The 14,275-nt window shown below is 40.1% G+C and overlaps 1 protein-coding gene across 2 annotated transcripts; it reads right to left on the reverse strand.

Moving 5' to 3' along the window:
• Positions 1–2,591: 2,591 nt before the first annotated feature.
• LOC137235452 (uncharacterized) lies at positions 2,592–13,814 on the reverse strand. Of its 2 annotated transcripts, none has more exons than XM_067758457.1 (3): positions 13,732–13,814; positions 3,171–3,653; positions 2,592–3,095 (listed from the first exon to the last, which is right to left on the reverse strand). In XM_067758457.1, the coding sequence occupies exons 1-3, from the start codon at positions 13,772–13,774 to the stop codon at positions 3,064–3,066; spliced, it is 558 nt and encodes a 185-aa protein (XP_067614558.1). In that variant the 5' UTR covers positions 13,775–13,814; the 3' UTR covers positions 2,592–3,063. The 2 variants fall into 2 exon arrangements, with proteins under 2 accessions (XP_067614558.1, XP_067614557.1); XM_067758456.1 differs by lacking the exon at positions 13,732–13,814 and adding an exon at positions 5,787–5,896.
• Positions 13,815–14,275: the final 461 nt, after the last annotated feature.

Consider the following 14,275-nt stretch of genomic DNA (forward strand, 5'->3'; position numbering starts at 1 on the left):
CACTCGACATGACGGTGTTGACCCTGACATATTAAACATTTAAATGACACCTGATCTTTAGTTGCATGCAAAACCGGACGACGTTTCGGTTCACGACTATCATGGTCCTGGATCATTTGGACAAACTTGGCGATTTCAGAAAGCCATTCGCTGAAATTGACGATTGTAGGATATGGTTGAATCACCGCTGAATACCTAGCCCAATCTAAACGTTTGCTAAGGGGCAATTTATTAGTCAATTCTTCTAGTAATGTCGGATTTTCTAAATGTTTTTCTTCACCGATTGATTGTAAAAACACGGTAAGATTCCTAGTGGCTGTTGCAAAGGTTATTAACTTGTGGATGGCAGTCTCAGAAATGCTTGGCATGTCACGCACTTCTTTGATTTGGCTACGTACTAACTGTTCTGGACGGCCGTATCTGAACCGTAGTTGTTCAATTACCGCGCCTACATTACTAGGGTGAATTAACAAAGATTTAACCGTGTCTTTCGCCTCACCTTTCAAGCATTTATTTAGTCTCTGATTATTTTCAAAGTAAGTATAATTGTATACAGAAGTAGACTCAACATAAGATGCGTACAATACAGGCCAGTCTTCTGGCAGCCCCGAGAATTGTGGTAGGTCAAGCAACTTCCTAGGTAGAACTGCACCGTTCGTAGGGGAAGGGTTAATTCCCGACGTCGCTGTTCATTTATGCGTTGATGCGCCGTGTTGTGGCATAGTAAATAAGTTACTTTCGAAATTAGTTTGGGGAATCAACTGAATATTGGTTGTAGGGGCATTATGCCTGTGCGGCACGTAGGCTGCGGCCTGCACGTTACGAAGGCTGGCAGAAGTATTTACGTATGGTTGTCTATCAATGGTTACAGCCTGACTACTATGTGGCATACCTAAGGCTGAATATTCATTGACTGAGCAGACAAAATTATTTACACAGGCGCGTTCGGTATTGCCGACTGCGTTAACTTGAGGCTGCGGTACGGCTGGCTTGATACTATTTGCATGGGAATAAATAGATGTGGGTAGGGTGAACGATGATAATGGCGGCCTTGACGGTGTCGTTACCAATGCGAAACGTTGGCGTTCGTTTTCGCATATTCTGGCATGTGCATTTTGCAGTTGCATCTCCAATTTGCTTATTTGTTGTTGTATTTGGTGAAGTACGTTCAACTGTGACGAAACTGAATAGTTGGTTGAAGTTGTGGCTGTAGCATTGGAAATGCCATGTTCTAAGCTGGCGAGGTCGACGTTAGCAGATGTGAGCCCGACTGAGGTGGCGCTGCTAGAAATTAAATTGGCATTTAAAGGGTTTGATATAAACTCACTTACCTGGTGGGTTCGGTTGTATGTGTTCACTTGTAGGTTAGTGGCTGCTGGAACATTCATTGGCATGGTTGTGTACTGCTGAACGTTGGCTGATGTAGTATTCAATGGTAAAGCATATGATGCTGGCGTACTGTGCAGTAGGTCACCAAACGGCGGAGCGCTAGACGATGAGGAAGTTGTCGTTCCAATGGCGAGTGGCATGATGACAGATGGCGGAGCGCTAGAAGATGCGGCACTGGTCATTGGAATGTTGAATGGCACACCAGATGATGAAGCAGTTGTCAGTAAAGTACCAATAGTTGTGGCAGTAATTGGTGGAGTACTGATTTCTTGCAACGGCGAAAATGACATAATAGCTGGCGCTTGACTACATGGTGGCGCAGTAGTTAACTGTATGGTGCCGGTGGCCTGACTGATAGCTGGCTGGCCAGTGGACGGCGGAACACTAGACTCTTGTGTAACAAATGGCATTGCTTCTAACGACAGAGTTATAGCTATTGGTGTACCTTTGTCGGCCTTTGCTGTTTCGCTTTTTGACGACACACTCAATGAAGGAGCACTCGATGTGGCTTTAGCGGACTTGGCGGTGATCTTCGCTAAGCTGGATGATGGAAAAGTAGTGGGCACAGAATTATTTGCTTGATTACGTTTACTCCGGCGTGGAGGCGATCGTGGTATCATATTTTGAAGACACTTGTTGAAATTCAATACTGCCACTTTGTATGTAAAGTGGTGGCAGGCATTTCACCATAACCTGAAATGGCAAATTTAATGACACGCTATTGCTGGCGAATGGTACTTGCAAATATAATTTTTGTTTGCAAACCGTGAAAACTCGTGAACATGAAAAACGTTTGCAAACCACGAAAACTTGTAAAAACAGGAAATAAAGCGTATCACGCTATCGACACACAGGATGAACAGGCTTTTAGATTTAGCAAGTTTATTTCCTGATGTTTTTTACGTGTCGATTTGTTCGCGTGACCTAACGTGACTTTTTTGCCGTTGCACGTATTTATATCAACTTGAACAAAGCGATGGCAAAAAACCTCAGGGTATTAACGAGAGAAGCTCGGCCTTAGATCTCTTCGGAGGTTATAGCGCCTTACATTTATTTTATTTTTATTTATTTATTAACGATTTATTTTTACAAACATCGATTACAAGTTATCATAGAGATGACATAGTACAAGGTGATATAACATTTTAAGGCAAATACACAGCATTGATAATGAAATTAAACAGCATTTAATCTTCCACAGTGTTAGTCTTCCACGCCATAGTGTACCTATACAAGTGTGTTCACTAAGCGATAAACGTCAAAACTACAAACAGCCTCGTTCACCTGATGGAAATCTCAGGTCTAGAGTCGCATTTTTGATCTCAACGACAACATTTTTGTCTACCAATCGTCTCGACTTTTTCAATTTTTCAATCATTCGGCGCATTCGGTAATGGTATCCATTTTGAATTCGCTGTCATGCCGAATCCAGCGAGTGCCTGTCAGAATGCTTGACAGATAAGTCAACACACTTGTACTTGTACACTATGTTCCACGCGAACAATTGAAATGTCTTAGTCTTCCACGTAAAGAACGAACTATGCTAGTCTTCCACGCGTACACGAACCGTGTTAGTCTTCCACGGAAATTGAAACGTCTTAGTCTTCCATGGGAGCGATGATATATGGAAGTCTATATTTGTCTCGATTAGTTTATGCCGTTATGTCAACAAAGTTAATGTACAAGGCTCACGCTCATTTGAGTACCTATAATAAGTGTATAAATTTACATATGTATCTATTGAAATTTTTGAAACAATTTGTAAAAAATTTAACGAATACCTCTAGGTAAAGCTGTAAACTTCTTTACGGGGGACTCGTTTTTATGAACATTTTCCAAATGACGGCTAATGACAGTTTGCATTTTTTTACAAAAAAAGCAAAAGTTAAGTTTACTCTTTTTTGTACTTTTCTTTGCGCATAGCTCTTTATCGTCCATATTACCTGCAACAACAGGAAACTCTATGGGAAAAGAATTATCGACTTCATTTTCAGTCAAAAATGTTTCTGTCAAATTCCAAACCGGGCTGTTCTCGTTTTCGGTGGATTCAGTAATTGGTACGGTTTGTTGAAGTTGTGCTTCAAAAGATGAACAACTAGCGACATTAGTCTCCAACTCATTGTCTTCCAAACTTGCATTCAGCTCCGGGTCATTCAAAGTCCTCATTATTGATTCTCTTGTATTTATTGAACCTTGGGTTCTAGTGTAGCGGTTATCAAGGTCGCTTAAATTTGCCTCTATTAAATCTTCAAGTGAAGCATCACCTAATTAAATTAGAAATAGTTTTTAGCAAGAGTTTGAATTTGTGGTATTTCTTTACTTTGGTTCAGAACTGTTAAACCTTGTCTTAAAATGTCGGGGGAGGTATCAAAAGTAGCCGTTTGACCTCTGTATCAATTACACTAAACCGGTAATTTAAAATTTTGCTTATGTTCAAAGTGTGCGTCCGTACAATAAAAAAATTATTTATTTGTATTGTTTTCTAAAATCCATGTTACAAAACAATATACAATATTTCAAAACAACCCGCGTAGGAAGTTTATTATTTTGGTGAAAACCTGTCCAAATGTACACTGAAACATGCAAAACATGGCAAATTGGATAGGTTTCGATGGTGTTTTCTACCTTCTTTGACTTTCTTAACATTTAAAGTACCCTTTTACCGAATCTCAGCAAATCGGATCAAAATAAAATTTTGTAGAATAAGTCGGCCCGGGCCCTCTCCCAAAATTTACGAAATATATGGCTGGTCAAAGAGATGCAAATGTAATATATTTCAATCGCATCATATATGGAATAGGCGGGTCCATGGTCCATTTTATGGAGAGTTTCTCAAATATTAAAATGGTCAAAGAGCTACCTGTACCGAATTTAAGCAAATCGAACCATAAATAAGACTTTCTGTAATAGGTAGGCCCTTGGTACACTTCTGCATGCCCGAAATTGATTTTCTGAATATCTGGGGAAGTACAAAGGTCCAAATGAAAACACTTCCCGTTTATAAGGGGAAAATAAAAATTCTCCTTGAGCGGTTACATAGATTAAAACTCGAAAGCAAAATTTGCTCGTTGTGACAACTTTTGGAGTTTTCACTATTCTTTGCCAGCTAGTAAATGTTTTCCACTAATTTTAAAATGTCACCGGGTACTGAAGTGTGTTTCAAAATTCTAGCTTTTAGGGAAGTTACTCAAAAGTATTTTGGGTAATTCTATATGACAGCATGACACTGGTAATACGCGTCCAAAAATATCGAGATAGGTGTCAAAAGGCGCGCATTGACCTCGACAACACTAATAAGCGGAAAATAAAAATTTTTGCTCGTTCTAAAGATATTAAGAAAACCCGAAAAATGGTCCCAGAGTGCTCCGAAACCGGGGTTGGGATCCATAGTATTTTTGCGCAGAACACTTTTCTGCATTGGCGGCCTTCAGCCGCGTTTATAAAAAATTACCCTGGGTGGGTCCAACACCGGTTTGGAGGCGAATACTGTACCCGCGCAAAACACTTATGTTAAAAATTTGTTGTGGGTACGACAAAAGCATCAAAATTACAACAATTGTCGTCGAGGTCAATACGCATCTTTTGACACCTCTCTCGATATTTTTGGATGTATCTCGTATCACCAGTGTCCTGCTGTCGTATAAAATTACCAAAAGTATTTTGCAAGACCCCAATTTTGTCCTGAAATTCGCATAAAAACACCAATCGAATCTAATATAAAAGAAGTAAGACCTTCGTGAAAATTTTTGGTAACGTTTTACAACACGGTGCACCACCTAATTTTTATCAAAAAATATCAAAAGTGGCATCAAAAGACGCGTCTCGACATCCGTTTTAATAATCAGAAAGTGGAAATCAAAAATTTTATTCCTGCCGAAAGTTATTTACAAAAAACCGTAAAATGACCCCGAGAGTGTTCGATATATGGTAGTTTTTTTGCATAGAAGACCTTTCTGCGTTGGCGGCCTTCGGCCGCGATTTAAAAAAAATAACCGTGGGTGGGTCCGACACCGGTTTGGGGATCAAAACTAAATGCGTGCAGAGCACCTTTCTGCATTAGTGTGTGTTTACAACAAAGCTGGCAAAAAACAACAACCACATGAAAATTTGGACCGATTTTTTGCTAATATCTTTTGATAAGAAAAAAAAATTTAATTTTTGCTTCCGGATTCTGAGAACGGAGGTCGAGACGGGTCTTTTGATACCACCTTTGATAATTTTTGATAAAAATTAGGTGGTGCACCGTCTTGTAAAACATTACTTTTTGTACCATGGATAGTAGAAAACATGATTTAATTGTATAGATGTTTCTGCGGTGCCAGAATCTCCAAAACAACGTGCGTTAGTCAAAACAAAGTAAATAGTTACTTTATCTCTCAATTTTAGACTTAACTTACGTAAAATATCGTCTAACATCATGCTGATATCTATCTCCTCCATTGCAATGTTTTTAAGTTATAAAATATAAATGAATTTTTTCACCTTTACCCACTTCCGCGATTAAAAATTCTTGTTTGGTTAGTAATTGGAAAGTAATATCGAAGCCATAAAGAAATTCGATACTTTCATTTGAACAACAGCTTTGTTCTTTTGCCAGCCCGACGGTTATCCAAATACCCAAAAAGTGTTCTTTTTAAACGGTTTTATTTAGCTTGACATGACAGGCTGGCTGGCACCTAGTTTGTAATTAAAATTTAAGTAACTTCCCGATAAGCTACAAGATTGAAACTTGGAATATCGTTCAGAACCCGATGACAATGCAATAATAAGAAAAAAAAGCTCCGACAGGTGGCGCATGGATCGAAATATTTAAAAAAAATCGTATTTGTGGTCCGATTTGGTTCATATTTGGAACACATAATACATACATAAATAGAAAGCGACCTATGAAAAAAGTCGCCTCTAGGTGGCGCAAGGATCGATATATTCAAAAAAATCGTATTTATGGTTCGATTTGGCTCATATTTAGAACACATAATACATACAAGAATAGGAAGAGACCTATGAAAAAATCGCCGCTAGGTGGCGCAAGGATCAAGATATTCACAAAAATCGAATTTGGGGTCCGATTTATTACATATTGTAACGAATTTACTTGCAAATCCTCTTATTTGCAATCCTCTGCTAAGTTCGAATCACTAAACTGTTGAATAAATAACTCCAATTTGTAATAATGGCAAATGGTCTTTATTAAAGTACTTCACAATAACACTCAAACTGTGCAACGAATAGCTTGCTTAATAACCAAACTGATTGGTAGCTCAAATGAAACTCTACTATTCAAAATAATACTGCTCTTGCTCGCTAGATAGCGTCTTAATCGAAACTGCTTGACAACTCAAATCAAACTGAATTCAAGCGCCTCTACAATTACCGCCTTTTATACCAGCAGCTCTCAAACTTCTCAGCTGTAACTACAATTGTACAATTTTATAGTTTTTCTCGTTGCATACTTATAGCAGTATCTCAGATATATGCATGTGTTTGTGCATTGACTCTCCGCTGCTCGTATACGTACATGGTACATATGTGTAGACGCAATTATTGTTTCGTTTATGTAGATACATAATGATTGATCTATGGATGTGAATTCACGTCACTGCTTAGCATTGGCTTAGAGACGAAAGCATCGCTCAGTGCTGCTAACATTCGTTACACTGCCCTCCACCTAAGTCTGATCGTCCCGATCAGACAAATCTCTCGATCTAACCGCTGCTAGCCTCTCCAAATGAACCATTTTCATTTTGGTTCGTGGTTTGCCAATGGTTTGTATGCGGTACACTACATCGTTGATCCGTTTTACAACTTTGTATGGGCCTTCCCAGTTACACTGCAATTTCGGGGACAAACCTTTTTTTCGTTGTGGGTTGTATAGCAGCACCAAATCTCCTTCCTGAAACCCTTCCGAATTAATTGCCTTATCGTACCTCGTTTTCATCTTGTCACTCATAATCTTTGCTCCTTGCCTTACAAGATCGTGTATCTCTCTCAGCCCTTCTTCTAATACACCAGTGGATTTCTTGACATTCCTCTCCGCATCGGCACCTATCCCATACTACAAATCAGCTGGCAGTCGAAGGTCATTGCCAAAAATTACTTTTGCAGGGGTTTGGCCCGTTGTCTCATGCACTGCTGATCGGTAAGCCATCAAGAATAATGGTATGCGGGTATCCCACTCCTTATGGTACTTGTCTACTACTTTCCTTAAATGCTCCTCCAAGGTTCTATTGAAACGTTCCATCGGACTGAGGATGCAAGGCGGTTGTCCGTGTTTTTCGAATGCCCAATGATTTACACATTTCTTGGGACACAGCTGATTCAAAATTCCTGCCTTGGTCAGAATGTAACTCCATTGGTACACCATACCTTGCAACCCATTCGTTTTTAACCACTTCTGCTACTGTTCCTGCTTCTTGATTTGAGATTGGGTATACCTCTGGCCATTTACTGAAATAATCCATAACCACCAGTACGTACTTGTTTCCGCGGTTGCTAGTAGGAAATGGACCTGCGACATCCATAGCGATCCTTTCAAATGGTGCACCTGAAATATACTGCTTCATCTGGCCATGACTTCGTGTTTTGGGCCCTTTCGCTCTGTTGCATACCTCGCAGTTGGCAATCCACTTGGTGACCGACTGACGGCAACAAACCCAATAGAATTTCTGCTTAATTTTCTCGAGCGTCTTCGTGATTCCAAGATGACCTCCACTTGGACCATTATGCAGCTCGTTGAGCACGTCTGGAATTCTCTTTCTGGGAACAACTATCAGTTTCTTCTTGCATTTACCATCCTCACTTTCCCATACTCGATGAAGGCAACCGGATATCAATTCTAAACTGTTCCACTGTGCCCAATATGACTTCACAATGGGACTCTCTGCTGACATCTCGTCTCTGTTTGGTCCTTCGTTTCGTTCGAGCCCTTGCATAACACGTGATAGATCTGTATCTTCTAGCTGGCACTTTCTTAGCTGTTCCTTGTCCCATTCATCTGTACATGTTATAGTCATTAGCCAGACATATATAATGCCTTCTTTAGCCTCGGCCTTTGAACAGTTCTTGCATTCCAAACTACATGGTCTTCGTGACATTGCAGAAGCATTTCCATGGGTGCTACCCTTCGATGCTCAATGGAAAATTCATAGCTTTGTAGTCGCTCCATCCACCGTGCCAATTGTCCTTTCGGATTACGGAACTGTAGAAGCCATTTCAACGCTGCGTGATCTGTTCTGACGCGGAATCGCTGGCCGTAGAGGTATTTTTGGAAATGTTTAATGCACTCAACCAATGCCAACAGCTCTCTCCGTGTAACGCAATAGTTCCTCCCTGGTTTTCCAATTGAACGGCTGTAATATGCAACTACCTTCTCCTGTCCATCGACCAGTTGTGATAAAACGCCTTCTATAGCATATCCGCTCGCATCTGTATCTAGAATAAACGTTGCTCCTGGAATCGGATATGCCAACATTGGGGCAGTGCACAAACGGTCTTTCAATGTTTGGAAAGCTACTTCTTGCTCCTTCTTCCATTCAAAAGCTTTATTTTTCCTTGTTAGCTCGTGGAGACTATGGGCTACGCTAATATGTGCGCAGCCCAAGGAAACTTCTCAATTCATGCAGATTCTGTGGTCTTGGCCAATCCTTTACTGCCTCTATCTCTTCATTCGCTGTACGGACAACTTCTGTCGTTACCTTGTGACCCAAATAATTTACTTCATTTTTAAACAGCGCACACTTTTTGGGACTTCAGACCAGCGCCAGCTATTCTCTGGAAAACTTCATCTAAGTTTTTAAGATGTTCATCAAAGTTCTTGCCCAATACGATGATGTCGTCCAGGTACACCAAGCATGTTTTCCAATGTAGTCCTTTCAATACCTGATCCATAAGTCTCTCGAAAGTAGCTGGTGCATTACATAGTCCAAAGGGCATTACTGTAAATTGCCAAAGACCATCTCCGACGCTGAAGGCTGTTTTCTCTTTGTCTTCCTCCTTCGCCTCCACTTGCCAGTACCCGCTTTTCAAGTCCGGTGTGGAAAACCATTTCGTACCAGAGAGCGAGTCCAGTGTCGTCAATTCTTGGCAATGGGTAGCTATCCTTTTTCGTAACGTCATTCAATTTCCGGTAGTCCACGCAAAACCTCATTTTTCCATCCTTCTTCTTTAAAATACTACCGGTGAGCTCCATGGACTAGCTGATGGTTCGATGACGCTGCTGTCGCTCATTTCCCGCTTCGCCAGTGGAACACCACGTGGAGCTTGACGGATCGGCCTCGCATCTCCAGTGTCAATTTGACGTTTCACAACGTTGGTGCGGCCTGGTTTGGAACCATCCTGGTCAAATATGTTCGCGCACTTTAGGAGCAATTGTTTTGCCTTACTCTGATAGGCTTCCTCTAGCCCTTGCGTCCATGCCGTGATGTCGTTTGAAAGATCAGTATTACTAGATGAAACGTGTTCCTGGAGCTGTTCACAGTTAATAGCTACTTCGGTCTCTTGGCATGTTCCCAAAATAGCTCCTTTGGTCAGTTTGAGTGGTGACTTGAACTAATTGAGTACTCTTACCGGAATACGTCCATCTTGTTTTGTCATATCCAGTGTTTTTCCTACAAGTATGTTCAGTGCTGATTTATTTGCTGCTTCGACAACCCACAATTTGTTTGTCCCAAAATCTCCATCAACCTTTGCCCAGATGACTGCTTCTGATTTTGGTGGTATTTGATGACTCTCTTCCACCAGCACTCGTTTACTGCTGTAACCTCTCTCGTAGCTGAGATTAAGTGGTACATCCATGTTTTTATATCGCATCGTCTTGCTTTGCATGTCGATCTTGATGCCCTGGTCGATTAAAAAGTCCACTCCAATTATGATTTCATAAACAATTTCTGCCACTATAAAATTGTGTACTACCGTGACATTCCCAATTGCGACTTCACATGATACTTCTCCTAGAACCGTGCTGTCTTCTCCAGTGACTGTACGCAATCTTGCTCCATGCAATGGTCTTATCTTCTTGTTGACTAAATCCGCTCGAATTATGGAGTGAGATGCACCCGTATCTACAGTCAGTAAACGTTCCTTTCCATCCACATGTCCTCCGACAGTAAGACTGTTGGACCTTCTTCCAATTTGTGAGATAGAAATTATGGGGCATTCAATTGAGGGAGCCAGCTGTCGCCCCTTGCGGCTGACTCGCTTTAGTTTAACGATTGAGTGGACTTGGAGATTTGCTCATCTCCTTCAGCTCTGCGTTTACGGCCCCCCACATTGTTGGAGCTATTGCGACCGCTGCTGCAATGTCGTGCAATATGACCTGGGTTGCCGCACTTGAAACATTTAATAACTCCGGCATTTTTCTGTTGTGATCCCTTCAGTGCTTCTAAAATTGTGTCTACCCAATCTGGTCTTTCCACTTCCACACGATGAGCTTTGTATGCTGGTTTACTCAATATTGAGGCCGTTTCCTGAGTCAATGCATGTGATACCGTTTCAGGAAATGTCAGCTTTGGGTTTGCGAATGTAGCTCGCTTCGTTTCCACGTTCCGTATGCCATTTATAAAACTCTGGATTTTTACCCTCTCGGTGTATTCCACGGGTGCGTTCGCATTTGCAAGATGAGCCAACTTTTCAACATCCGAGGCAAACTCCTGCAAAGTCCCCATTAGCTCTTTGGTGACGGTTTTGCAACTCAATTTGGAATATCTGTTTCCTATGCTCGCTTCCATAACGTCTCTCGACAGCGGCCATCACTGCTTCATAGTTGTTCCGCTCTCCTTCAGGAATCGTCTGTAGGATTTCGGCTGCTGGCCCTTTCAATGCCACGAACAGAACTGCAACTTTATCTTCAGCATTTCAGTTGTTCGCTGCCGACGTCTTCTCAAATTGGAGCTTAAATACCTGGAATGGAACAGAACCATCAAACGTTGGGGATTTTACCTTCAGAGTAGACTTTGAAGTGATTGGACGGTTCAATTGTAACTCCTCAATCCGATCTTTCAAAGCATCCATCTCGGCCTCCACTTTATTTTGTCTTTTACTAACAGCCTCCAGCTGCGATGAGAATTTTGTTTCCTGTGCCTCCAGCTTTGTTGAGATACGCTCTTCTTGTGATTCGAGCTGTAATATTATGCGTGCCTCTTGTTCTTTTAATTGTTCTGCAATTTGTTCCGCCATGTGTTTTTCTGTTCTTCTAATTGTGTTTCCATCTTGGATATTATACGGTTCTCCTGCGATTCCATCTGTGATGACATACACGTTTTCTGTTCTTGTAGTTGAGATGCCAGTTGAGATATTATATCTGTTTTTTGCGATTCCAGTTGAGAAACCACTGTCGATGTTTGAGCAGATATTGCAGCCAAAATCATGTTCAAGTCTGTGCTCGTAACTGTCTGCGTAACTGTCTCTTCCATTTTTGTTGTTTCCTCGCCTTCAAGATGAAATTCATACTCTTCCACGTCAATTCCTTCTAATTCCATTGCCTCTCGTAGTCGTGCCTGAAGTTCGAGTTTAATGCCGGTTGTATTCAATCCACGGCTCTCCAACTCCTTCTTCAGTTGCTGGATCTTCAATTCACTGAACTTTACCATGTCCTTGTTGCCCTCTGGAATTTATTCAACAATTCCTTTTCTGACACCAATTGTAACGAATTTACTTGCAAATCCTCTTATTTGCAATCATCTGCTAAGTTCGAATCACTAAACTGTTGAAAAAATAACTCCAATTTGTAATAATGCAAAATGGCCTTTATTAAAGTACTTCACAATAACACTCAAACTGTGCAACGAATAGCTTGCTTAATAACCAAACTGATTGATAGCTCAAATGAAACTCTACTATTCAAAATAATACTGCTCTTGCTCGCTAGATAGCGTCTTAGTCAAAACTGCTTGACAACTCAAATCAAACTGAATTCCAGCGCCTCTACAATTACCGCCTTTTATACTCTTTGATTTCAACCTTCGCATCTTCTAGGCGCTTCCAGAATCTACTAGTCCAGCAGCTCTCAAACTTCTCAGCTGTAACTACAATTGCACAATTTTATAGTTTTTCTCATTGCATACTTATAGGAGTATCTGGGATATATGCATGTGTTTGTGCATTGATTCTCCACTGCTCGTATACGTACATTGTACATATGTGTAGACGCAATTATTGTTTCGTTTATGTAGATACATAGTGATTGATCTATGGATGTGAATTCACGTTCACGTCACTGCTTAGCATCGGGTTAGAGACGATAGCATCGCTCAGTGCTGCTAACATTCGTTACAATATGACAAAAATCGCCACCAAGTGGCGCAAGGATTGATATATTAAGAATTCTCGTATTTGGGGTCCGATTTGACTTATATTTGGAACAAATATTACATACAGTCCTGTAGAAGTGACATCAAAATACTTTGGAGTTCGAGGAGGGACAAACATACGTGGCGCAGTCGAGTAAAGCCTTTGAAAGGATTATGTATTGAGGACAAAGATTGTAACGAATTGTCAGAAAAGAGTCCTTGTATTAATGAGTCACTAAATGAACTAAATGAGAAATAATAGGCAATTAAATAAAGACTAAAAACTTGAAAATAAAATGATAAAAAAAATTTTAAGTTAAGCGGTTTTATTGGAAACAATATTTACATTAAGTAATAATAATACTAAAAGCTGGAAAATAATTAGGTAGGTCCTAGATACTAGTCATCACACTAATTAATCTAGGCTGTTGATCACACAATTAAATAAAAGTGTTGGAGGCATCAAATTTCTATTGATAATAATATATAAGACCAACTGAAACTTATCAGGTTATGCTACGCGTCACATTTTTAGAAGTTATTTACAAAAAACTGCAAAATGACCCCGAGAGGGTCCGATATATGGGGCCCGATCCATAGTTTTTTTGCGTAGAAGATCTGTCTGCGTTGGCGGGCTTCGGCCGCGATTTAAAAAAATAACCCTGGGTGGGTCCGACACCGGTTTTGAGATCAAAACTAAATGCGCGCAGAACACCTTTTTACTTTAGTGTGTGTGTGTGTACAACAAAGCTGGCAAAAAACAACCACAAGAAAATTTGGGCCGATTCTTTGCTAATATCTTTTGACAGATATAAAAATTAAAATTCTAAAAAGGGAGGTCGAGACGCGTCTTTTGATACCACCTTTGATGATTTGATAAAAATTAGGTGGTGCACCGTCTTGTTAAACGTTACCAAATTTTTTTGTACCATGGATAGTAGAAAACATGATATAATTGTATGGATGTTTCTGCGTGTACCAGAATCTCCAAAACAACGTGCGTTGGTCAAACCAAAGTAAATAGTTATTTTATCTCCCAATTTTACACTTAACTTACCTAAAACATCGTTTAACATCATGCTGATATCTATCTCCTCCATTGCAATGTTTTTAAGTTATAAAATATAAATTAATTTTTTCACCTCTACCCACTTCCGCAATTAAAAATTCTCGTTTGGTTAGTAATTGGAAAATAATATCGAAGCCATAAAGAAATTCGATACTTTCATTTGAACAACAGCTTAGTTCTTTTGTCAGCCCGACGGTCACCCAAATACCCAAAAAGTGTTCTTTTCAAACGGTTTTATTTAGCTTAACTTGACAGGCTGGCTGGCACGACAATTTTAATTGAAATTTAAGTAACTTCCCGATACGCTACAAGCTTGAAACTTGGAATGTAGTTCAGAACCCGAACCAGGTTAAGTATAAAAAAGCTTGTTCACAAACATTGGTATAAGCACTACCCTGGATGAATGTTAATTCTGTCTTGATATGCAAAACTTCAAATTTAATAAATACGAAATTATTTCCATAAGTGACGTAGATTGAAATTATTGGCAATTGTCGATTTCAACCAATTTTGAATCTTTTTCATTATTTTG

This window comes from Eurosta solidaginis, chromosome X (genome assembly GCF_040869045.1).
Source record: "Eurosta solidaginis isolate ZX-2024a chromosome X, ASM4086904v1, whole genome shotgun sequence".
NCBI lineage: Eukaryota > Metazoa > Arthropoda > Insecta > Diptera > Tephritidae > Eurosta > Eurosta solidaginis.